The 20,070-nt window shown below is 64.8% G+C and overlaps 5 protein-coding genes across 10 annotated transcripts; 3 read left to right on the top strand and 2 right to left on the bottom strand.

The window, feature by feature from the left end:
- The first annotated feature begins 44 nt into the window (after positions 1-44).
- LOC120882300 (probable crossover junction endonuclease EME2) lies at positions 45-1,890 on the top strand. The gene is made up of 4 exons (XM_040266271.1): positions 45-270; positions 448-584; positions 942-1,034; positions 1,455-1,890. Exons 1-4 carry the CDS (start codon positions 45-47, stop codon positions 1,737-1,739), a joined length of 741 nt encoding a protein of 246 aa, XP_040122205.1. The 3' UTR covers positions 1,740-1,890.
- On the top strand, positions 1,772-3,383 carry LOC120882304 (probable crossover junction endonuclease EME2). The gene is made up of 5 exons (XM_040266283.1): positions 1,772-1,779; positions 1,897-1,990; positions 2,122-2,237; positions 2,386-2,575; positions 2,656-3,383. The coding sequence occupies exons 1-5, from the start codon at positions 1,772-1,774 to the stop codon at positions 2,824-2,826; spliced, it is 579 nt and encodes a 192-aa protein (XP_040122217.1). The 3' UTR covers positions 2,827-3,383.
- SPSB3 (splA/ryanodine receptor domain and SOCS box containing 3) lies at positions 3,321-8,938 on the bottom strand. Of its 2 annotated transcripts, none has more exons than XM_040253777.1 (7): positions 8,862-8,938; positions 7,524-7,661; positions 4,812-4,986; positions 4,550-4,737; positions 4,365-4,467; positions 4,167-4,292; positions 3,321-4,078 (listed from the first exon to the last, which is right to left on the bottom strand). In XM_040253777.1, the coding sequence occupies exons 2-7, from the start codon at positions 7,647-7,649 to the stop codon at positions 3,759-3,761; spliced, it is 1,038 nt and encodes a 345-aa protein (XP_040109711.1). In that variant the 5' UTR covers positions 7,650-7,661; positions 8,862-8,938; the 3' UTR covers positions 3,321-3,758. The 2 variants fall into 2 exon arrangements, with proteins under 2 accessions (XP_040109711.1, XP_040109717.1); XM_040253783.1 differs by having other exon boundaries at positions 3,323-4,078; positions 8,343-8,903.
- A 373-nt stretch (positions 8,939-9,311) lies between these two features.
- Positions 9,312-14,877, top strand: NUBP2 (nucleotide binding protein 2). 5 transcript variants are annotated; one of them, XM_040253824.1, is made up of 7 exons: positions 9,312-9,390; positions 12,394-12,512; positions 12,617-12,815; positions 13,446-13,600; positions 13,720-13,830; positions 13,943-14,012; positions 14,314-14,877. In XM_040253824.1, the coding sequence occupies exons 1-7, from the start codon at positions 9,375-9,377 to the stop codon at positions 14,457-14,459; spliced, it is 816 nt and encodes a 271-aa protein (XP_040109758.1). In that variant the 5' UTR covers positions 9,312-9,374; the 3' UTR covers positions 14,460-14,877. The 5 variants fall into 5 exon arrangements, with proteins under 5 accessions (XP_040109758.1, XP_040109745.1, XP_040109770.1 ...); XM_040253816.1 differs by having other exon boundaries at positions 9,367-10,324; XM_040253811.1 differs by having other exon boundaries at positions 13,720-14,012.
- Positions 14,878-15,490: 613 nt separating this feature from the next.
- On the bottom strand, positions 15,491-19,549 carry IGFALS (insulin like growth factor binding protein acid labile subunit). The gene is made up of 2 exons (XM_040253806.1): positions 18,470-19,549; positions 15,491-17,489 (listed from the first exon to the last, which is right to left on the bottom strand). Exons 1-2 carry the CDS (start codon positions 18,483-18,485, stop codon positions 15,670-15,672), a joined length of 1,836 nt encoding a protein of 611 aa, XP_040109740.1. The 5' UTR covers positions 18,486-19,549; the 3' UTR covers positions 15,491-15,669.
- Between the last annotated feature and the right edge of the window lie 521 nt (positions 19,550-20,070).

Raw genomic sequence — 20,070 nt, forward strand, 5'->3', positions numbered from 1 at the left:
TGAGTCCGGGCGCGGCCGGAAGCGGAGAAGGGGCCGGGCGGGCCATGGCGAGGGTTGGGCTCGGGAGGGCCGGGGGCTCCCGCCGGGGCCCGGGGCAGCGGCGGCCCCAGACGTGGGAGATCTCGGATTCGGACGCCGAGGGCCGGGCTGGCGCGGAGACCCCCGCGAGGGCCCAGGACCCGGCTGGAGAGCGCAGGCCGGCGGCCGAGGCGCTGCGGCGGCTGCGGCCCGGGCAGGCGGTGCGTCGCCTGGCGGTGCTCGTGGACCCAGGTACGGAGAGCCGCCCGGGTGAGAGCCCGGCCTTGGGCCCGGTTGGACGGACTCCTCCAAGCGCCCTGGGAGCCAGCCGGGAGTCAGTGCTGGCAGCGCGCTGTCCGGGCGGTGGGTGTCCGGTGCCCGCGCGGGGGAGGGAGCAGTGACCGCCGGCCCCCCTGCGCCCCGTCCCAGCCGTCCTGGAAGACGCCGGTGCCGACACCCTGATGGAGGCCCTGCACGCCCTGGGCTGTGAGCCCCGCGCGGAGCCGCAGCGCCCGGCGCGGAGCCTCCGCTGGAGCCGAGCGAGCTCAGACCCTTGTCCGCGCGGTGTGAGTGTCCCGGGGGTGGGGGCCGAGTGCAGCCCGGGGTTGGGTGTTTCACGTGGCAGAGCTGCTCTGAGAGGCACGTTTCCCAGAGCAGTGAACTTGGAATGGGGGTCGTGGAGAAGGCTGTACAAGGCTGGGACCCAGAGCCTGAAGGAAGGGCCGCGCTGAGGGACCGGCCCTCCCACCCGTCCAAGGCTGTGGTCACAGGCGTAGCCGCCTGGCACTCTGGGTCGGTGTTAGTAGAAGTCGGGACGCTGGGCTGGTGGAAAGCAGTCCTGGGAGAACCTGCGTGAGCCCCGGCACTCCTGGGGGCACGGCCTGTGGCCCGGGGTGGGCAGCAGCGCCCCCCATGTTCCCCAGGTGCCCCCTGAGGTGTGGGCTGAGGATGAGCCCCACGTGCTGCGGCTGCTGGAGCCTGAAGAGTTTGTGCGGGGCGTCGTCCAGCTGACCCAGGTGCGTCGGGGGAGCGGGCAAAGAGCCTTGTCAGCAGATGGCAGGGCTGGGAGCTTTGCCTTGGGCATCGGGGCTGAAGTGGGGGAAACCACTGGGCTGCAGAAGCCACGATAAGGCAGGTACTCTTGAGCCCTGAGTCAGAAGTTAGGGGTGGGGGCCTGGGGACCAGGGCCGCAGGCTGGCTGTGAAGTTGGCCTTGTGACACCCCACAACCCAGCCAGGGGAGAAATAGGGCTTGCTCTCTCAGCTGACGTTTGCACCAGAGTGTGTTTAGGTCGGACTCTCTGCCAGGCCCTGGATCTCAGGGTTCACAGTTCATCAAGCACCTGTTCTGTGCCAGGCAGAGGTGGGCCAGGAATGGGGAGGGGGCTTCAGCCCAAGTCTTCTAAGTGCCTGGGATGTGCCTGGGGACTTTTGTAGACCTTCCTGTGGGAAGCACAGGGCTGGTTTTCTGAAGAGCAGGCCGGGCGGAGGAGTCCACCCCGCCCCTCCCAGCACCAAGGGGTCCTTCTTGGGCTGGCTTCTCTGCTTCCTGCAAGCTGGCGCTGGCCGGTGGACCCCACCTGCCACAGCCCTGAGGAACAGGTGAGCCTCCTTGGCTTGCAGGTATGTGGCCCGACCTGTTCCGTGCCTTGGGTCACACCTGAGAGCCCTGCCTGTCTCCACCTAGCTGTCATCGGGCTGGACACTTACCTGTGGTACTAGTCACCCTGACACCCTTGGCCCACCTCACCGGGATGGGAGGGTTCGGGGGAAGGCAGAGTGGCTCTGGGGGCTGGCATCACAGCTGACCCCCTCCCTTGAGCAGCTTGCGGGGAGGGAGGAGGATCGGGGGGGCCAGAGGAACAGTCCATCTGCCCAGATCTCAGCAGCCCACTGCCCAGGAGACGCAGCAGCCAGAGCATCCAGTGGTCACTTGCACCGAGGCAGCAGTCGGCTGGCCTGAGGTGGAGGAGGTGAGGCAGTCAGGTGGGCCTGGGACCTGGTCCTTGGCTGCTGTCCAGGGCACATCGGGGGCTGGTGTGGCCTGTGGGGGCATGTGTTGTTGGGGAACCCTGTGCCTCACACCGCAGTCACTCCCACCTAGGCCCTGGTGCACCTGCAGCTCTGGGCGAACGTGGACGTGCTGCTGGTGGCCTCCTGGCAGGAGCTGAGCCAGCACGTGTGCGCCTTCACCAAGGCCCTCGCCCAGCGCCCCTTCAAGTGCGTGACCCTCTCCCTTCTGGGAGCTGCTGGGGGGGTGGGGGCGGCGGTGTCCAAGGGCCGAGGGGTCCCAGGCTCTCTTGAGCTGGGGACGGGGTACTCGGCAGAGGCGAGGAGCCTCTAGCGCTTCCCTGCACCCCTTCCCCAGGCAGGCCCGGGAGTCTGGGGCCTTCCCCTTCTGCACCTCTGGGCGCTGGACGGCAGGCGAGCGAGTGGCCAGAGACGGCATGGGGCTGCGGGGCGTCTGGTGGCAGCAGGTCAGACAGTTCAACCGCGTCAGCCCGGCCGTGGCCGATGCCATTGTCAGTGCCTTCCCATCCCCCCGCCTGCTGCAGCAGGTGGGTGCCCGCCCTCACCCAGACCCCGGGTACGGGGGCCAGCTCTCAAGGCCTGCCACTCACCCCTGCGCCCTCCCTAGGCGTACGTGGCCTGTGGCACAGAGCAGGAGCGCCTGGCCCTGCTGGCTGACCTCCCGGTGAAGACGGGCAAGCGTGCACCACCCCGCAGGGTGGGGCCTGACCTCTCCCGCCGCATCTGCCTCTTCCTGACCACCACTGACCCTGACCTCCTGCTGGACCTGGGCTCCTGACCACGCCCATGGGTTGCACAGGGCCTCCCCCGCTTGCAGGCAGGAGTGAACACAGCCTCCCAGGAGACCCGTGGGAAACCACAGGGGGTGGTGCGCCTCGCACCCGGGGCTTAGTCGGGTCTGACCCCAAGCTGGGGGATGAGGGGGCAGCAGAGAGAAATCTTGCATAACTGGGAGGAAAAGAAAATTCTTTTCTCGCCTGCGGAAGGTCTAGAGATGGTAGGGGGTGGTGCTCACTGGGCATGCACACTGGCCGAGGGGCTGGTAGACAGCTGGCACCAGCAGGAAGGGCTGCAGGGGCCTTGGATCCCACAGGGGAAACTCCCATCACCGGGAGGTTGGGGGGGAAGTACCTTCATTTTTAAGACAAGGTTTAGAGGGAGGAGAGAACTACGCTACCTCTCCCCAGGGTACCGTGAGGCCCCAAAAGGAGACAAGCGCGGACACCTGTGAGCCCCAGGCTTCACTTTGACCCACTTCATTGTATAGGCAGGTGGACATCAGACTTCGAGTTTATTATGGTTGCTTCCAGCCTCAGACAGGAGGAACAGGGCTGACAACATGCAAAGCAAGTTAAAAAAAACGTGAGGCCGGTGGTACCAGGGAGACTCCACCTCTCAAGGAGCGTCCTTCTCGCGGGCAGCAGCCCACAGCCCCCCAGCCCCTTCCCTGCCAGCCCCCCAGACCTGAACCCAGATGCGCTGGGGCGGCAGCTGTTCTCATGCCCAGCACCAGAGCAGACAGGCTGGGTCTTGGGGTCACAAGGCTGACGGCCCGGAGCCCCTATGGCGAGGCCCGTCCCAGCCTCAGGCAGCAGAGGGGCAGTGGGACAAACCTCAGCTCGGTCCTCCCCTCGGCAGCACTGGGGCAGTCCACAGGCAGGGGTGGGGACCACGCCGTCCCAGCCCTGGGGGTCTCGATCAGGGAGCAGACTAGGTCCTTCGGCAGCGCTTCCGCTGGCAGCGCTGGGGCTCTGGGCCACTGGCCGCGGGCGAGGGCTCGGGGGGCTGGCGGCTCATGCTCAGGACCCAGCCCAGCTTGTGGTGCAGCACCTGCTTGAGGCCGGGCGGCAGGGGCAGGCCCTCGAGCGTGTCCCCTGAGCCGGGCCGCAGCTGGCGCAGGCGGTAGCAGCACAGGTACTGCAGGGAGGTGACGCTGGCGCACGAGCGGATCACCTTCATGCTGCTCTTGGCCGCCGTGGAGCACACCATCGGGTAGAACCTCTTGTTCTGCAGCTGCGTGGCTGCCACGCCTGTGGGGGGGGGACAGCCTCAGGGCACTCAGCCCCTCCCAGGGGCTCTGACCCTGCTCCCTGGGGCCACAGTAGGTCTTGGCCTCACCTATGCACTTCCTGTTCTTGAAAAAGGTCAGCGTCCCATGCCAGGTGTCCAGGTGCACACCGATGATGGAGCCCTGGCCGAACCTCGAGGAGAAGCTCGTCTTGTCACCCTTGTGGTGGAGGAGGCCTGGGGGCAGCAGGGTCGGGGTGAGCCCCACAGCCTAGGGCCCCCAGCCCCGCCCGCCCAGGCCCTACGCACCCGTGTAGGAGAGGCCCCAGCTGTCCTCGTCCCGGCCGAGCAGGCTGCAGAACGTGTGGTGGTACTTGTCCAGGTCCACGTCCGACGTCCCGATGCCCACCATCTGGGAACGGGGGTGGGCAGAAGGGGCAGGGGACCGAGGCGCCTGGCAGCACCCCCACCTCCCGGCCCCACCAGCCACTCACCATGTCAGTGCCGTAGACGGGCGACGTCATCTTGATCTCCCAGAAGTGCTGGCCCTCCCCCAGCTCCTTGGTGCCCCGGATGGCTGCCGTGCCACAGCTGTACTCCATGTGGAAGCTGACCTTCCGGTTGTCACAGCTCAGCAGGGTGGCCGAGGACTTGTTCAGGTCATCCCAGACCCAGTCGAAATCTGCGAGAGCGAGAGGCCCCGGCTGAGCCCCAGCCCACCCAGAGGCCCCCTGCCTGCCGCGGCCCTGCACTCACACTCATCCTCCTCGCCGCAGCGGCAGTCCCTGCCCCGGTGGGCGGTGTGCAGGCTGCCACAGAAGGCCTCACTCTGGCTGTCACAGTCACAGAAGGACTCCCCGGTCACGGGCACGGCGCTGGGGATGGACGACGGCAGGGATGCACACTCAGGGTCAGAGTCTGAATCACTGTGCTGAAGGACATAGGAGATGTCGCCGCCCAACCTGCTAGCACTGGCCCAGCCACCCTCCATCTACCTGCCCCACTGCAGGTCCATGGCTCAACAGCCGGATGTCCCGAGGAAGAGACCTGGGGCTTGGCCTCCAGAGGACCACCCCTGGCCCCGGGACACAGCTAGCCGCTGCAACCACGGACACCTCTTCTGGCCTCCTCCTCAAAGGCTGACCGTGAGGAAGCTTCCTGGGAATGGAGTTGAGAGCCCTGGAGGCCCAGTGGCTTATCAGCCCCTGGCGGGGCTGCACACTCAGCCATCCCTCAAGGTCAAGAGCTCCTAGGTCACGGATACACAGGGGAGCCCGTGGCAAAGCCCATCACTGACCTAACGAAGGCAGCTTGGTCTCCCTGGAGCAGCAGCTGGGCTCCTGGGGCCTGATCGCCGTGGCAGGGCCTGCACACCTGGCCCAGACTGCGGCTCCCCGTCTGTGACCAGGGAAGCTCAACCCCCATCACAGGGCCCTGCTGAGGGAGCCCTGCGGTCGCAGGCCCTCTGCACAAGGGCTCAGTCCTCACAGGACAGACTCCAAGCCTTAGGAGCCCGATGTCAGCCCAGCACCAGATGCCAAGGCTGAACTGGTCAGGTTCCGGAGACCAGCTGACCAGACCCTCCTGAAGCCAGCTAGGGTGCCTCCAAACACCCACCTGGGCTCCAGATCCCGGCCAGCCAGCGAGGGCCCAGGGTACAGACCGCTTCCACATGCCTGTGCTGAACTCTCCCAGCTTGGCCTGGCCTCCTGGTGAGGCTCAGGCCTCTGCCCTCACTCTCCTGGCCTCTGGCTGCCCCTCTGGCCCAAAATGCCCTCTGCACAGCAGTCCAGTGGACCTGTTCAGACCTGAGATTCTGCTCCCCTGAGAGCAAAGTCAACAGACTTACCCTCCTCAGACAGCGTCAGTGCCCCCACCCGGCCCCGTCCTGCCCACCCTGTCCCCTTGGGGTCGGGGTGGGGTCTGTTCGCCCCTGGATCTCTCTTGGATACCGGTTCAAAGAGGCTCTGCCAGGCCTGGGCTCTGTGTCCTCTTCCTTTCTGTCGGCGCCCTGCATACCTGCCTCCTCCCCCCAGGATGGAGTCCCTGCTTGATCATACTCAGCCCGGAGCACCACACAGGAGGGAAGCAACGCAGAGGCCAGGCAGTGAGCGAGGAGGTCGAGCCCGTCAGACGGGCACCCATGGAAAGGCTGAGGGCCCCCAGCACCTGGCTCTTGGGGAACAGGCAGGCTCCCTGCTGTGGGAAGAGACGCCCCCTCCCTGAGCCAGGGTGCAGACCTGAGCACCGCTGGCCCTGGAGTTCCCAGGCTTAGCATCCAGCACGTAACCCCCTGCACGGAGAGCAGAACCGGCCTCTCCACGAGCTGCACAGAGAGCTCAGAGCATCAGGGGCAGCGATGTGTGCGTGCAGCCTTCAGGGCTGCTGGACAACAGGACGAGCTGCAAGTGCGTGTCAGACACCGCGCCTCCAGCCCCTGGACGCTTCCCACATCCCACAGCAATGAGCCAGCAAGGCAGGCGCAGGCAGGAAAGACTGCCCAGGCCACGTGGTCAGTGGGAGCTGGAGGCGGGACAGGAATGCAGGCCGGGGCCTCTTGCTGGCCTGGGCAGGGAGCTAAGGGAGGCCCGGGAAGGGGGCCCAGGATACCACCAGCTCCAATTCCCCCGCAAAGCCTGGTGGTTCCAGGTTCTTAGCTGCCCTCATGCTGGAGGTGGGGGGGGGAACACATCTGTCCCCCCAAAGACACCTGGCTGAGGCAGGGCACCAAGGCTGGGTGAGGGTAACAGACAGAGCCAAGTCAGAGATCCCCAAGAACAGCGGCGGTGACTCAGGGCAGAGCCGAAGCCCAGCTCTTGCCCTGAGAGGTTCAGGAACCTGACTGTGAGGCTCCCCACTGCAGACACAGAGTGCACACAGCCCCCTGCAGGGTCAGTGCAACAAGGCTCCGGCTGCAAAGCCCCAGGTCCCTCAGGAACCTACCCTGCAGACAGACAGCTGAGCCACCCTCCTCACGGCCTCTGTGTTCCTGGGCCTTGCAGAGCTCAGGATCCTGAGCACAGGAAGGCACAGGAATACTGGTCGTCTTTAAGAATCAAAGTTCTTTTTTTCAGGTGTATATACACAAATATAGAACACAGACTTCAACAGGCAGAGAAAATGTCCAAAAAGTTGCACTTGGAGATAACAATAACCATCCTTGTAATGGGCTGAGTAGATAGAATGGAAACGTTTTTGTAAGTGAACTGACCAAAGTACCCACAGACACCCACTACCAAGAAACATATCTGCCTTGGGGTCCTACCACACAAGGCCACGTGTGTCCTTAACTGGCGTGAAGTGCTTGGGAGAGCAGAAACAGCATATGCAGCTACTGGTCCAGCCGAGATGACCTTGTCCTCTGCCCCCAGGGCCATCTTTCCCTTCCCATCTCAGTTCAGGCAGTGCCTGCTCTGCGGGTCTCCTCACTTTTGTCCAGCCATGCCGACCTCACCCACTGGAACCTACCTGCCCATCAGAGTCGTAGCCCCAGTTGGCAGTCCCTGCCAGAGCGACAGCCCGGGCATCCACATCTCGGCGGGCTGCGCTCAAGACAAAATGCCATGCTCTGCTGCTCCGCGGGCGCCTGGCCATGGTGGACAGGAGCTGGAAGAAACCACAGGGTCGGAGCAGAGAAAGACGCAGCACACCAGTAGGTCCCACAGCCTGTGCTGGCCCACCCAGGTCTGGAACTCTTCACAAGCTTGTACCTCGCTCCAGGATCCAAGCACCTTGATGAAACTCAGGTAGAGAGCGTGGAACACCATCCAGACATCCATGACTCTCAAAGGGCCCTCTCTGAGCTTGGCCTCAGGAACCCAAGTGTCCTGCCTACCCATCCCTCGGGCATCTCAAGCCCTGCCTGCCCTTCCTCCGCTGTCCAGTTTGACAAATGGCATCTCCATCCTCCCAGTTCCTCGTGCCAGACACACAGCAGTCATCCCAACACCTCCTCCCACCACGGCCCTCCACGCCCCATACCACCTCCAACGGTGTCCGGAACCATCTGCCGCCACCGCGCCTCCCCCACCCCGGCAGGACTCCTCCGCTCCGGCTCCGCCCACTTCATTCACTACAACCCAGCTTTTTCGAAACACAAATCTTAAAAATTTTTTAATTAGCGAGTTATAAACTTCTCAGGGCTTGCCACTGTTCTCCGGATAAAATGCAAAATCCTACCAAGCCCATCAAGTTCCGGCCCTGTTCCGGCTGCTGGTTCTTTCCAGCCCTTTGCCCAGAACGCTTTCCCCTCTCCTCTCTGGCTCTCAACTTCCAAGCCCGACTTACAGTTACAAGTCGATCTCTGGGATCTTGTACTGAAATTCCCCAGGAGGGCCGGGACTGTCCCCAGCCACGATCCCGAGGGACGGCAGGGGACGCGCGCAGGCACAGCTTTTGAGGGATGGGAGCCCGTCTGCAGACCCGGGTTCGCTACTGGAGTCGGCCACGGCGGGCCCGGCCTAAGCCCCGCCCGCCACCGCCACGGCAACAGAAGGCGCCAGGCCGTGCACGCGGGATGCACGGCCCCGAGACGACCCCGCTGCAGCAAGGGTCGCTTCTCCGTCGGGCATCGCACTGTCTAAGGGTCGGCGAGGTCGCGGGGTTCCTCCCACCCGCCGCCCCGCCCGGCCTGCGGCGCAGAGCCTCGCCCGCCTCTTCTGGCCCCGCCGCCGCCGCCAGAACAAAGGCGCGCCGGCCGCGCCGCCCGCAGCTCCGCGAGGCCAACGGGTGCGGTGCGGTCCCGATCCAGGCGGGGCAGCAGAGCCCGGAATACTCGGGGAGGAGCGGCCGAGGCCCGCCGCTCACCTGCAGCCGCTCCGCGCCGCCGCGCTCAGCCTGGCCAGCCGCGACCTACTTTCCGCTCCCCAGCAAGACGTAAACAATCCCCGCCCCGCGGTCCGCCCCCCGCGCCGCATTGGCCCCGCAGAGCACTCGACTTCGGCGTTCGAAAGAGAGGAGGGCCCCGCTGCACACGCCTCTTTCTGAGAGGCTGCTGGGCCTATCAATCCTACCTCGACGTCCTCATTGGCCATATCTGAAGCGGTCGGAGACAAGTCCCACACGCCTATTGGGCGTGGGGCGGGCAAACGAAGCGGTCCCGTGTTGGGGCGTTGACACGGAAGTGGGTCCCCGTCCTGTACTCCGTCTGCTCCGGAACCTACGCTCACCCCTTGCGCAATCTGATTGGCTAAGGGTAGCGCGAGTGGGCCTATCAAGGGGAGCCGAGGCGGGTTCGCGTTGCCCATTGGTCCGAAGGCGCTTCACTCAGATTGGAGGGAGGTGGCCTGCGAGGGGAGGACGCGGGGCGAGCAGGGCAGGATGGAAGCTGCTGCGGGTGAGTGTGCGTGGCCGCGGGGCGTCGCGGGTCGGCGGGCGCCAAGGCGAGAGGGAAGGGGCAGGCCCACAGCTGCTAGTCGTGGCTCTGGGTTTCAGCACACCGTCTTATTTTGCGGTATAAAGTTCTCAGAGATGCGCGCACGTGTCATTACGGCACTTAGAAGGAGGTCTTACTTGAATAAGGCGCTGTAAGAAGGAGAAACCGAAACGTCACATTCTCTATTTTTTGTAGAAGTTTTCTTCTGATTTTCTAAGCCTTTTTTTTTTTTTAATAAAATCTGCATGGGACCCAATGTATACCTTGGGCACAGCCGGATTCGCAGATTCAATCCAGTTCAGCTCAGTCATGTCCGACTCTTTGCGACCCCATGAATCGCAGCACGCCAGGCCTCCCCGTCCATCACCAACTCCCAGAGTTCACCCAAACTCACGTCCATCGAGTCAGTGATGCCATCCAGCCATCTCATCCTCTGTCATCCCCTTCTCCTTCTGCCCCCAAACCCTCCCAGCATCAGAGTCTTTTCCAATGAGTCAACTCTTCGCATGAGGTGGCCAAAGTATTGGAGTTTCAGCTTCAGCATCAGTCCTTCCAATGAACACCCAGGACTGATCTCCTTTAGGATGAACTGGTTGGATCTCCTTGCAGTCCAAGGGACTCTCAAGAATCTTCTCCAACACCACAGTTCAAAAGCATCAATTCTTCGGCGCTCAGCTTTCTTCACAGTCCAACTCTCACATCCATACATGACCACTGGAAAAACTGTAGCCTTGTCTAGACAGACCTTAGCCACATTATTTTCTAAAAGACTTTGGGTCTGATATCTTGAGCACAAAGCGTTTACAATGCTGGATTCATCCATCCGATTATAAATGTAACACTGGAGAGAAAAATCAGAAGAAGCTTGTTATGATAAGGGCACACTTGCTACAAGGTGAGGGGATGGTTTCTAGGTTGATGATGAATACTTCTTATTTTAACAGAGGGGCAAATGCACACAGAAATTCAAGAAGCTTCACGGGCTATGCAGTAAACCTCCCTGTGCCCAGAGGCAGCTTCTGTTGTCAGTTGCTTGTATCCTATTGGAGAGTTTCTTTACATACAAAGACTCCTGTACTTGTCCAGTGTAACAGATAATCTTGATTTGGTTGGACTGAAGGCTCATCCACACGTGGGATCCCTCACTTCCCTCCGTGGGGAGACTCTGCTTTCCGTTGCCCCTTCCAGGGCAGCCTCTCCCGTGCAGTAGTGTGCATTTGATTTGTCATCGTTTGTAAGCTTTTGAGTTTACTTATGAGGGAAAGTTGTGGTTGGCTCCTGAGAACTGTGGTCTGGGAAGTTGGCTGCTCCTTCCAGTTACCTGATGGGAGCCGCAGTATCCTGCTTGAGGCTCGGGCAGATGAAGCTCCCCAGTCCCACCAGTGAGGAGAGCAAGGCGTCACTCTTAGGTTGGCAGTGCAGTGCTGGTGTGGAGGGCACGTAGGTGTCAGGACCCTCATCTGCCTTGTTCTTTCCCAAGTTTCTGCCCAAGTGCCCCTCCACCCACCAAAGAAAGGTGAAATTGATTGTCAACTACTGTTCCTAAAAGATACTTTCATTTATTTATAGGTTGTGCTGGGTCTTCATTGATGTGTGGGCTTTTCCCTAGTTGTGGCAAGCAGCTTCTCTTGTTGTGAAGCACAGGTTCTAGAGCTTGTGGGCTTCGGGAGTTGTGTTCCCCAGGCCCCAGAGCACAGGCTCGGTAGTTGTGGCCCACGAGCTCAGCTGCTCTGTGGCATGTGGGATCTTCCCACAGCAGGGATCGAACCCATGTCTCCTGCATTGGCAGGAGGATTCTTCACCACTGAGCCACCAGGGAAGCCCCTCCCCAACTACTTTCTGATATTAAAGCAGTTTAAGTAATAGCCTTTTAAGTCATCACGGAAGTTGCCTGAGGCAGGTGGCCGAGGCTTGTGTTTGTCGGCAGTGATCTGCGGCTGGGGGATGGTACCCTTTCCTCGTCACCATACAGGATCTCTAGACGGAGACCCACGACAGGCACTGCACCACCTTAGGACCCGGGCCTGTGGAGAAACCAGGCCAGGTGCACCCTGAGTTCCTTCTAGGGACCCTTTGGTGGCAGCAACCTTTGAACCTGTCTGTAAGAGATGGGTCAGGAGGGAGATAGTGTTCACTTACCTCGCACTGAGCCGTTCCTGGGGAGCTGGGGTGCAGGGAGGCTGCTGAAATGAGCAGCTTGCTGCAGACCGGGTGGGACTCTCTGTGGTGAGGTCCTCAGGGTGCTTTGCAGGGGCTGAGGGTTGTTTGTACACACATGGCGCCTCTGTGGGGTAGCAGGGGTGGGAGTCGTGAATGTGTTCAGGGTGGCATTTCAGGCTCACTGGAAGAAAAGGAGCTGGGGCAGAGCTTGCCTGGGGTCTGGCACTGGCGCTGTGGCGCCCTGGGGGTACCCAGGGTTTCTTAAGGCACAACCGTGAGCAGTCCGAGTGACCTGACTTCTCCACCCTCACACAGTGTGGGTGCCTCCTGAGCAGGAGGCCGGGGCTGCCAGGAGTGCCGCTTCTGCCCCCAGAGGAGGGTGCTGCCCCCCTGCGGTCAGACCTGTAGGTGCTGGCACAGGGGCCGGCAGCACGTTGGTCTCCACCCTCATCCCTTGGAGCCAGCTGGGAGGCTTTGGCTGGAACTGGCTGTGTGCGTGCAAGGTGTGCATGCACTCACGTGTGCACACCGCAGAGCGGAGCGTTTGCAGCATTTCTAGCCGCAGTAGCCAGCGCTGCTCCAGGCCGAGCGGGGGCGACCGTTTCTGAGGAAGCAGTGGTTTGGGCCTGGGGTCTGCTGGATTCCCTCTTGCGGGGCCGCGTTTGCTTGTGTCAGATGATGGGGCAGGTCTCAGGACGGCCCTCTCAGGACCTGGGTATAGGAAGTGCCTGGTGAGCACGGGAAGTGGGCAGCGGAAGGAAGGTACGGAGACACCCGGCCCTCCTCCCCTGTTTTTCCGACCAGAGCCTGGAAACCTGGCCGGCGTCCGGCACATCGTCCTCGTCCTCTCAGGAAAGGGGGGCGTCGGGAAGAGCACCATCTCCACGGAGCTGGCACTGGCCCTGCGCCACGCAGGCAAGAAGGTGAGCGCCTCCCGTCTCCTCGCGAGCCCCCACTCTCCTGGGTGGGCACACAAGGCGGCACCTGGCCAGAGGCCCTCACGAGCCACGCGGACGCCCCCTTGCAGGTGGGGATCCTGGACGTGGACCTGTGCGGCCCCAGCGTCCCCCGCATGCTCCGGGCGCAGGGCAGGGCGGTGCACCAGGGCGACAGTGGCTGGGTGCCCGTCTTTGTGGACCGCGAGCAGAGCATCTCCCTCATGTCTGTGGGCTTTCTGCTGGAGCAGCCGGACGAGGCTGTGGTGTGGAGAGGCCCCAAGAAGAATGGTAATGCCGCGCCAGGCTGCCAGCTCCCCACCCGCCCCAGCACCTCGGGTGCTGGGGGAAAGACTGGTGCAGGTCTTCACTTCCAAGACGCTCCCCCCAACCCCAACTCGTCGAGCCTGCAAGTACGCAGACAGTTGGCCTGGGGAGTGAGAGCATGAACCTGAGCCGTGAACCCTTCAGCTGCCTGGTCCTTCCCCAGGCAGCAAGGCGCCCTGTGGGGTGCCCGGACGGGCTCTGGTGCCTCTGCCCCAGCAAACAGGGTTCAGCTCCCTCTAAGGGCCAGGGCGGGGCTGCCAGGTGTGGGAGCAGGCCCAAGGGGGTGCTGCTCCCAGGCCATGCCCGCGTTCCCCACAGGCTGTCTCTCTGGGGCACAGACATCTGCCCCTGGAGGGTCCCTGCTCCGGCCATTGAAGCTAGGGCCCGAGCAGAAGTGCTGGGGGGTGCTGGGGAAGAGTCTCTCCCTGCTCCTGGTGCACAGTGGCACGCACAGCTCTCCGAACGCAAGTGGGAAGGTCGCCCTGCCCTGGGGCTGGGAGGGGGCGTGGGCCCGGTGAGACCCTGCCCACCCGCTGCTACCCCCAATCCTGAGCCTCTGCTACCCCAATCCTGAGCCTCCCTGGGTCTCCACAGCGCTGATAAAGCAGTTTGTGTCCGATGTGGCCTGGGGGCAGCTGGACTACCTGGTTGTGGACACGCCCCCGGGGACCTCTGATGAGCACATGGCCGTGGTGGACGCCCTGCGCCCCTACAGCCCCCTGGGGGCCCTCGTGGTCACCACGCCCCAGGTACTGTTCCCGCACCGGCGCCCTCGCCCCGGGGCAGGCGCTCTGCCGTGCCCTCCTCGCCCATCTTGGCTGTTTTTGGGGTACCCATCTGCTGCCCCTGCCCCTTTGCTGGTCTCCAGGCGGTGTCCGTGGGGGACGTGAGGCGGGAGCTGACCTTCTGCAGGAAGGTGGGGCTGCGGGTGATCGGGCTCGTGGAGAACATGAGCGGCTTTGTCTGCCCCCACTGCTCGGTGAGTCCTGGGTGGTCTTGGGCGTGGGCGGCCAGCACCGCCTCCCCCGCCCCCCCACTGGCCCACTTCGGGCAGAGAGGATGGAGGTGGACCCCATGTCTCTGTGTCCCAGGAGTGCACCAACATCTTCTCCAGGGGAGGCGGCGAGGAGCTGGCAAGACATGCCGGTGTCCCCTTCCTGGGTGAGTGGACTGGGGCTGCCGCAGGGCCCTGCCCCCTCCCCCGGGAGAGGGGGCTTCCTCCCACCCCGCTGACCCCCCACCCCAGTGAGAGCTGCCATCCGCAGGCACCCTGTGCTTTCTTCTGCAGGAGCACCTGGGAGGCGGCGGGGCCTGCTGGGCGGCTGCTGGGTGTCCTGGGGAGGTTGAGCCCGGGAATTGGTCCTGCGGGGCCTCGGCAGTGCTGCCCGCGGGCTCCTGGGCTGAGGGGGTGGACAGGGCCTCCCAGCCTGGCCCTCAGCGCCCACTCTCCACCCCCGCCCAGGCTCGGTGCCCCTGGACCCCGAGCTCACGCGGAGCCTGGAGGACGGCCGGGACTTCATCCAGGACTTCCCCGACAGCCCCGCCTTCCCCGCGCTCTCCTCCATCGCCCAGAAGATTCTCAGCCAGACTCCCGCGGGGCTCTCCTGACCGAGGCGGGCTGAGCGCTCCTGTGCGCTGTGGGGCTGGAGGTCTGGAGCGGGGGCCCGGCCAGGCCCTGTGTGCCGCTCTCCCCACGGGGCCCGCCCTGGACGTTTGCGGAGCTTCGGCAGCCTCTCGGCTGAGCCGCCAACAGTGAGTGGCTCCGCCCGGTCACCCAGGGATGGCGTGGGGTCCCCGCGCCGTGGCCTGCCCTCCCTGCTGGCGCAGCTCGGTACCCCTGTGGCCCAGAGAGATGGCTGCTCCCGACAGCCAAGTCTCCACGTTGTTCACACACCACAGAGCTGGTGCGTCTGGAAGCTTGCCTGGCCCGCTGGCCCAGAATCCCAGTGAAGGAGGTGACACCCAGTAAGAGGTCAAACTTGTAACTCAGAGGAGCTGAAATAAACGCATCGCACAGCCGTGTTTACACGTCTCACCTTTCTAGAGCATTCCGCCCTGGTCCTGCCTCCCCGGCCTTGTGTCACCATGTCTACCCCCGAGTCCCAGAACTGGCCAGCAGTCCTGCTGTTGACAGGCCCCTGGAGACTCAGGTGAGTCTCATGTGGAGCGTCGGGTGACTTGGGGTGTGTGAGTGGCCAAGCTTGGCCCAGAGACAGCTGAGGGCCCGCCCCAGGCCGGGGGCCAGGCTGACGGGCAGGAGAGGCGAGTGTGGAGCGGAGCCCCAGGCCTCTTCCCTGTGTGGGTCCTGGGGAGGCTGGGATGCATCCTGGGCGGTGGAACGGCAGCGGAAGAGCCTGGGTGCTCGGCCAGGGGTGCATCCAGGTCAGGGGTGCAGCTGGGAGCACACGGACTCAGAGAGGGATGGTCGCACCCCCTCCGGCCCCGCTTCTCAGGACCAAGCTGCCTCTGAGGACACTGGTGAGGGGCTGACGCATGAGGCTCCCGGAGCCCGAGTGAGGGCCCACCGCTCCCTCGGGGGGACTCACAGATGAGAAGGGAGGCTGGGCGCAGGGCAGGCCATGGGGCCGTGGGGTCGCGGCAGCCAAAGGGCCCCTGCTAGCACCCCAGCCACACTGAGCTGCACCCTGCCCGCACACGCGGCCCCATTTATTTGGTTGCTTTAATTGATGACAGCTGGGGAGGCCGTGTCCCCGACCCTCATGAACAGGCCCTCAGGGAGCAGGCTGGGGCCCGCAGGTCCTGAACTGTGTCCCCCCGGGGTCACAAGGGCCCGTCAGGACGCCGGGGCAGCCTTGGGTCAGCAGTGGGCAAAGTGGGCCTCGCCAACATCGCGCAAGTCGAGGCCCGCCAGGCTGGGCGGGCTGGCGCAGGTGATGTTGTTATAGGCCAGCAAGGGCGGCTGGCGGTCGTCATCGCCCTCTGCCAGGGCCTGCACGAAGCGGGGCACGGAGGCTGGCTGCTGCAGGGCGAAGGCCCGCAGGGCACCCAGCGCGCAACCACAGTCCCAGGGGTTGCCCTCGAGCCACAGGCGCTCCAGGCCGGGGGGCTGTGGCGCAAAGGTCCTCAGCGAGTTGTTTCGGAGGCTGAGGAAGCGCAGGCGGCTGAGTGGCGCAAGCACGGCCGCAGGCAGCGCCTCCAGGCGGTTGTGCGAGACGTCCAGCCAGAAGGTGCGCTGCAGGGGCCCCAGGGCGTCCGCCGGCAGCGCCGACAGCCGGTTGCGGGCGAGGAGGAGGTACTCCAGGCGGCCGAGGTCCTGAAAGAGCCGGCCAGGCAGGTGCGTGAGCTGGTTGGCGGTCAGGTCCAGCTCAAGCAGCTCGACCAGGCCCCCCAGGCTGCGCTCGTCCACGTCTGTGATGCTGTTGCCCTTGAGGAAGAGCCGGCGCAGCCCCGACAGGCCCGCGAAGGCGAGCGGGCCCAGGCGGGCCAGGCAACCGCCTTCCAGGTGCAGGCTGTGCAGCTTGGCCAGGCCCTGGAAGGCCCGTTCTGGGAGGTCGCGCAGACAGTTGCTGGAGAGGTTGAGCACCGCCAGGTTGAGCAGGCCCAGGAAGCCGCCGGGCCTGAGCTCCTGCAGCTGGTTGTTGTTGAGGGCCAGCACCTCCAGCTGGCCCAGGCCGGCAAAGGCTTCCTCAGGCAGCTGCCGCAGGCGGTTGTGGCTGAGCTGCAGCTCTTCCAGGAAGTGCAGGTCCTTGAAGGTGCGGGGCCGCAGGCCAGCAAGCGCATTGTGTGAGAGGCGCAGGACGTGCAGGCCCAGCAGCCCCGGGAAGCTGTCCTCCAGGAGGCCGCCCACGCGGTTGTGCGACAGGTCCAGCCAGCGCAGCGCCTTCATGCCCAGGAAGGCATTTGGGGCCACGGCGGCCACGAGGTTGTGGTCCAGGTAGAGTTTCTGGAGCTTGGGCAGCTTGACGAAGACATTGGCCTTGACGCTGCGCAGGGCGTTCCGGCTCAGGTCCAGCTCTCGCAGCTCCCCCAGGCCGCAGAAGAGCGCAGGCTGCAGGTAGGCCAGCTTGTTACCCGCCAGCACCAGCTCCCGCAGGCTGGCCAGGCCCTGGAACGCAGTGTCGGGCAGCACAGCGAGGCTGTTCCAGCCCAGGTTGAGGTCCCAGAGGTGTGCCAGGCCCTGGAAGAGGCCCTCGTCCAGGCGGCTGAGCAGGTTGTTGCTGAGGCCGAGCGAGGCCAGGCCGGGCGTGTGCAGGAAGGTGTGGGCTGCCAGCGTGCGCAGCCGGTTGCGCTCCAGGTGCAAGTGGCACAGGCTGCGCAGGCCCAGCAGCGCCTGCGGCTCCAGGCTGGCCAGCCCGCTGCCCTGCAGGTTGAGGAAGCCCAGGCCCGAGAGGTTCCGGAAGGCGGCTGCAGAGATGGAGGAGAAGTTGTTCCCGTCCAGCCAGAGCGCCCTGGTGCCGGGCGGGAGGCCCCCTGGCAGCCGCGTGAGGTTCCGGGAGCTGCAGAAGACGCTGAGCTCATCCGTGTAGTCGTCGTGGCCACAGGAGCAGACGGCCGGGCACTGCAGGCCCTCAGGGTCTGCTGGTGCCGTGGGTTCCACTCCCTCCAGGCCGTGGGGACCCAGCGCTGCCCAGGAGACCAGCAGCACCACCAGGGCCGGGCCTCCTGCGGGGAGAGGGGCTTGGGGAGGGGCCCGGGATGGGGACTCAGGTTGGAGCAAGACATGGGACCTTCCAGGCCTCAGTTGCACCCCAGGACCACGACACGCACCCGTTAAGAGAAAGCCCCGCTGACCAGAGCGGAAGGTGTGGGCAAGAGACGCGGGCCCCACGTCAACGGGCAGGACTGGGACGTCCTCCAGGTCAAGACCGGCTGCCCTTTCCACTGTGCAGGACCAGAGGGAACTGGGGACCAGGGACCTGGCCACTAGGCCGTGTGTCAGTCTCATCTCCAAGGTGGACACTCAAGCCAGCCTAGGCTGCCAGACAGGCCTGGAGGAAGGTGTGAGCAACAGAACCTTCTGGAGCAGGCCTGGGTAGGCAAGCGCTTGCTGCCCTGAGGGCCTGGACCCTGAGCTGCATGCCCACTGCCCCAGTCAGACCACCCAATCGGGGGCGCTCCCCTCCCTGGTATGTGTGTGGCACGTACCAGAGATTTAGCCCAGCGCCAGCGTGGGGAGAGGAGGAGGGTGCCAGCCTCAAGGACCGATGGGGCCCCAGGCCTTTGACCACTGGAGACTGGTTCTACCACTGGACAAAGGATGCCAGGCTTCCCCTCAAGGCCCCCCAGAAGTTCCACTGGGCATTGGGCTTGTCCCCCGCAGCGGGCCCCTCCCTGCCCTGAGTGCTCCGGGTCTCAGGGTGGGCACAGCAGCTGGGGTGGGCGAGGCTCCGCAAGGGGACCGGGTGGCAGTGGCCTGGCCTCCAAGGAGGGGGGGGGGGGCCTGGGCGGGGCCCTGGGGTGGTGCGAGGCCCTGCATCCCCTGCGCTCCCACCAGGGCCCGGGATGGGAGAGGAGGTGGGTGGACCCCTGAGAGGAGTGGCCAGGCTTCCCCCGGGGGCTCCCAGAGCGAAGCCCTCCCAGGGGCAGCCCCTACCATGGTGGGCCGGGGGCATGGGCCAGCCACCCCTGCACGAGTGGCGGGGCCGCGGGAGCCTCACCTCTGCTTGGGGCCATCCCTCGTGCTGAGCGGGAGCGGGGCGTCTGCTGGGCCGCTGCTCCTGCCCTCTGGATTTCCCCTCCGCGGGGCAGCACCCGTGTCGCCGGCCAGCCCAGCTGCTGGCCCCAGCGCCGTTAACCCCCTCCTGCCGGGCGCCAGCGGCAGCTCAGAGCAGAGCGTGGGGCAGGTGGCACAAGGGACAGGCTGGGGGCGGCGTCTGCCCACCGTGCCCTCGGGGGCGAGGGGGCCCAGTGCGGCTCTGAGGCCCGCGGGCCCATCCCCGTCATCCCGGCTCCCCTGCCCCCCATCCCCCTGCAGGGCTGGCTGCGGAGCTGGGGCTGCAGGCAGTGCTGGGCGGGGGTCTCCCTTGGAGCAGCCTGTGAGGGGCTAGTGTTCAGCCTCCCCCTGCTTGGGGGTGGGGGCCCTTCGGGGGCTCCTGGGGGCTCCCTGCCCAGCCGATGGCCGTGTGGGAGTTAAGCTGGGCCTGCCAGTCCCCCGAATGCTGACCACGCCCCGCCCGTTCCTCCCCACCTGGGTGGGGTCCTCGGTCAGCTCCCAGGGCCCAGCCCAGCCTCCTCTTCTCCCGTGACCTCAGGGTCAGCTGCTGTCTGGCCGTGCCCCACCCCCAGCCTCTTCTAGGAATGCTTGGCCGGGTCCTGGCTGCTCTGTTTGCTTTCCCGGCCCTGTTCTCCAGAGAGGAGAGTGGGGGTGGCCTGGCCTCGGGGGCCAGAACCTGGGGCTGTGAGACCAGCCCCCGAAGCAGTGGCCCCATCCTGCCCTCTGGGGTACCTGTGGGGCACCGCCACCCCACTCTGTGCAGGCCTCGGGGGCCCAGTGTCTGGCCTGAGGTCAGCCCCAGGTCAGACGTGGGAGGCAGGGTGCGGCTCCTCCAGACCCAGCTGCGTCCCTGGGCTGGCCTCCAGCTGCCCCTCCCCTTCACCAGGACCCCGCCCGTGGCTGCTGTGCCCGCCCACCCCTTCCTCTGCTCTGCCTGGGGTGGAGGGCCTGCGTCAGCAGGGCTTGAAAAAGGTGGAACCACGCGTGGGTAAGGCTAGGCTTGTGGAGGCCTCCGGGTGAGGCCGAGGAGGAGGGCGGTGGGGGAGGCAGGAGCATGCCCCCCCCCCCCCCCCCGGCCCAGAGACCCCCTGCCTTGTGGCTCCTCCCCTGCTCATGCCATGACTCAAGGACTGGCTTTGTCTTCCTCCCTTTATCGAGCTTTGATTTTTTTCCAGGTCATCTCTCAGCTGCTCTTCTGAGAAATTATAGATCTGCAGGGAGAAAGTCCACACCCAGAAGTTTACAGGGCAAACACGCATTTACACAGTAGAAAGTGCAGACTCAGCAGGAGTCGGGCCCTGGGGCCTCTGCACCGAAAAGCTCCCAGCCGGCAAGTGGCCCGGTGCCTGTCCCCTGACACCCACAGGCCCGGGGTGGAACTTCCTGTAAATCCCTGGGGAGCGTGTGTGGTGGGGAACCCTTGTTGGGACTGCGGCAGCCGGGTTAGCCTTGCCGGAGTCCTACAGTAGTGCTGGTGGTCAGCCCGCTGAGTTGGGAGAAGCCCGGGGCCAATTCTGACCCTGCTCCCCCGGGTGGCCTGTCCTG

The sequence above is a fragment of the Oryx dammah genome, unplaced genomic scaffold (assembly GCF_014754425.2).
Source record: "Oryx dammah isolate SB20612 unplaced genomic scaffold, SCBI_Odam_1.1 HiC_scaffold_2, whole genome shotgun sequence".
NCBI lineage: Eukaryota > Metazoa > Chordata > Mammalia > Artiodactyla > Bovidae > Oryx > Oryx dammah.

Bases quoted from the DNA above. Each gene is read 5' to 3' on its own strand.
- LOC120882300 (XM_040266271.1), top strand. From the start codon at position 45: ATGGCGAGGGTTGGGCTCGGGAGGGCCGGGGGCTCCCGCCGGGGCCCG. The intron at 585-941 runs GTGAGTGTCCCG...CATGTTCCCCAG, and splicing joins CAGACCCTTGTCCGCGCGGT to GTGCCCCCTGAGGTGTGGGC. The intron at 1,035-1,454 runs GTGCGTCGGGGG...GGACTTTTGTAG, and splicing joins GCGTCGTCCAGCTGACCCAG to ACCTTCCTGTGGGAAGCACA.
- LOC120882304 (XM_040266283.1), top strand. The intron at 2,238-2,385 runs GTGCGTGACCCT...CCCCTTCCCCAG, and splicing joins CTCGCCCAGCGCCCCTTCAA to GCAGGCCCGGGAGTCTGGGG. The intron at 2,576-2,655 runs GTGGGTGCCCGC...CGCCCTCCCTAG, and splicing joins CCCCCCGCCTGCTGCAGCAG to GCGTACGTGGCCTGTGGCAC.
- SPSB3 (XM_040253777.1), bottom strand. From the start codon at position 7,649: ATGGCCAGGCGCCCGCGGAGCAGCAGAGCATGGCATTTTGTCTTGAGC. The intron at 4,468-4,549 runs GTGAGTGGCTGG...CCCCGTTCCCAG, and splicing joins CCGTCTACGGCACTGACATG to ATGGTGGGCATCGGGACGTC. The intron at 4,079-4,166 runs GTGAGGCCAAGA...CCCCCCCCACAG, and splicing joins CAAGAACAGGAAGTGCATAG to GCGTGGCAGCCACGCAGCTG.
- NUBP2 (XM_040253811.1), top strand. The intron at 12,816-13,445 runs GTAATGCCGCGC...GGGTCTCCACAG, and splicing joins GAGAGGCCCCAAGAAGAATG to CGCTGATAAAGCAGTTTGTG. The intron at 13,601-13,719 runs GTACTGTTCCCG...GCTGGTCTCCAG, and splicing joins TCGTGGTCACCACGCCCCAG to GCGGTGTCCGTGGGGGACGT.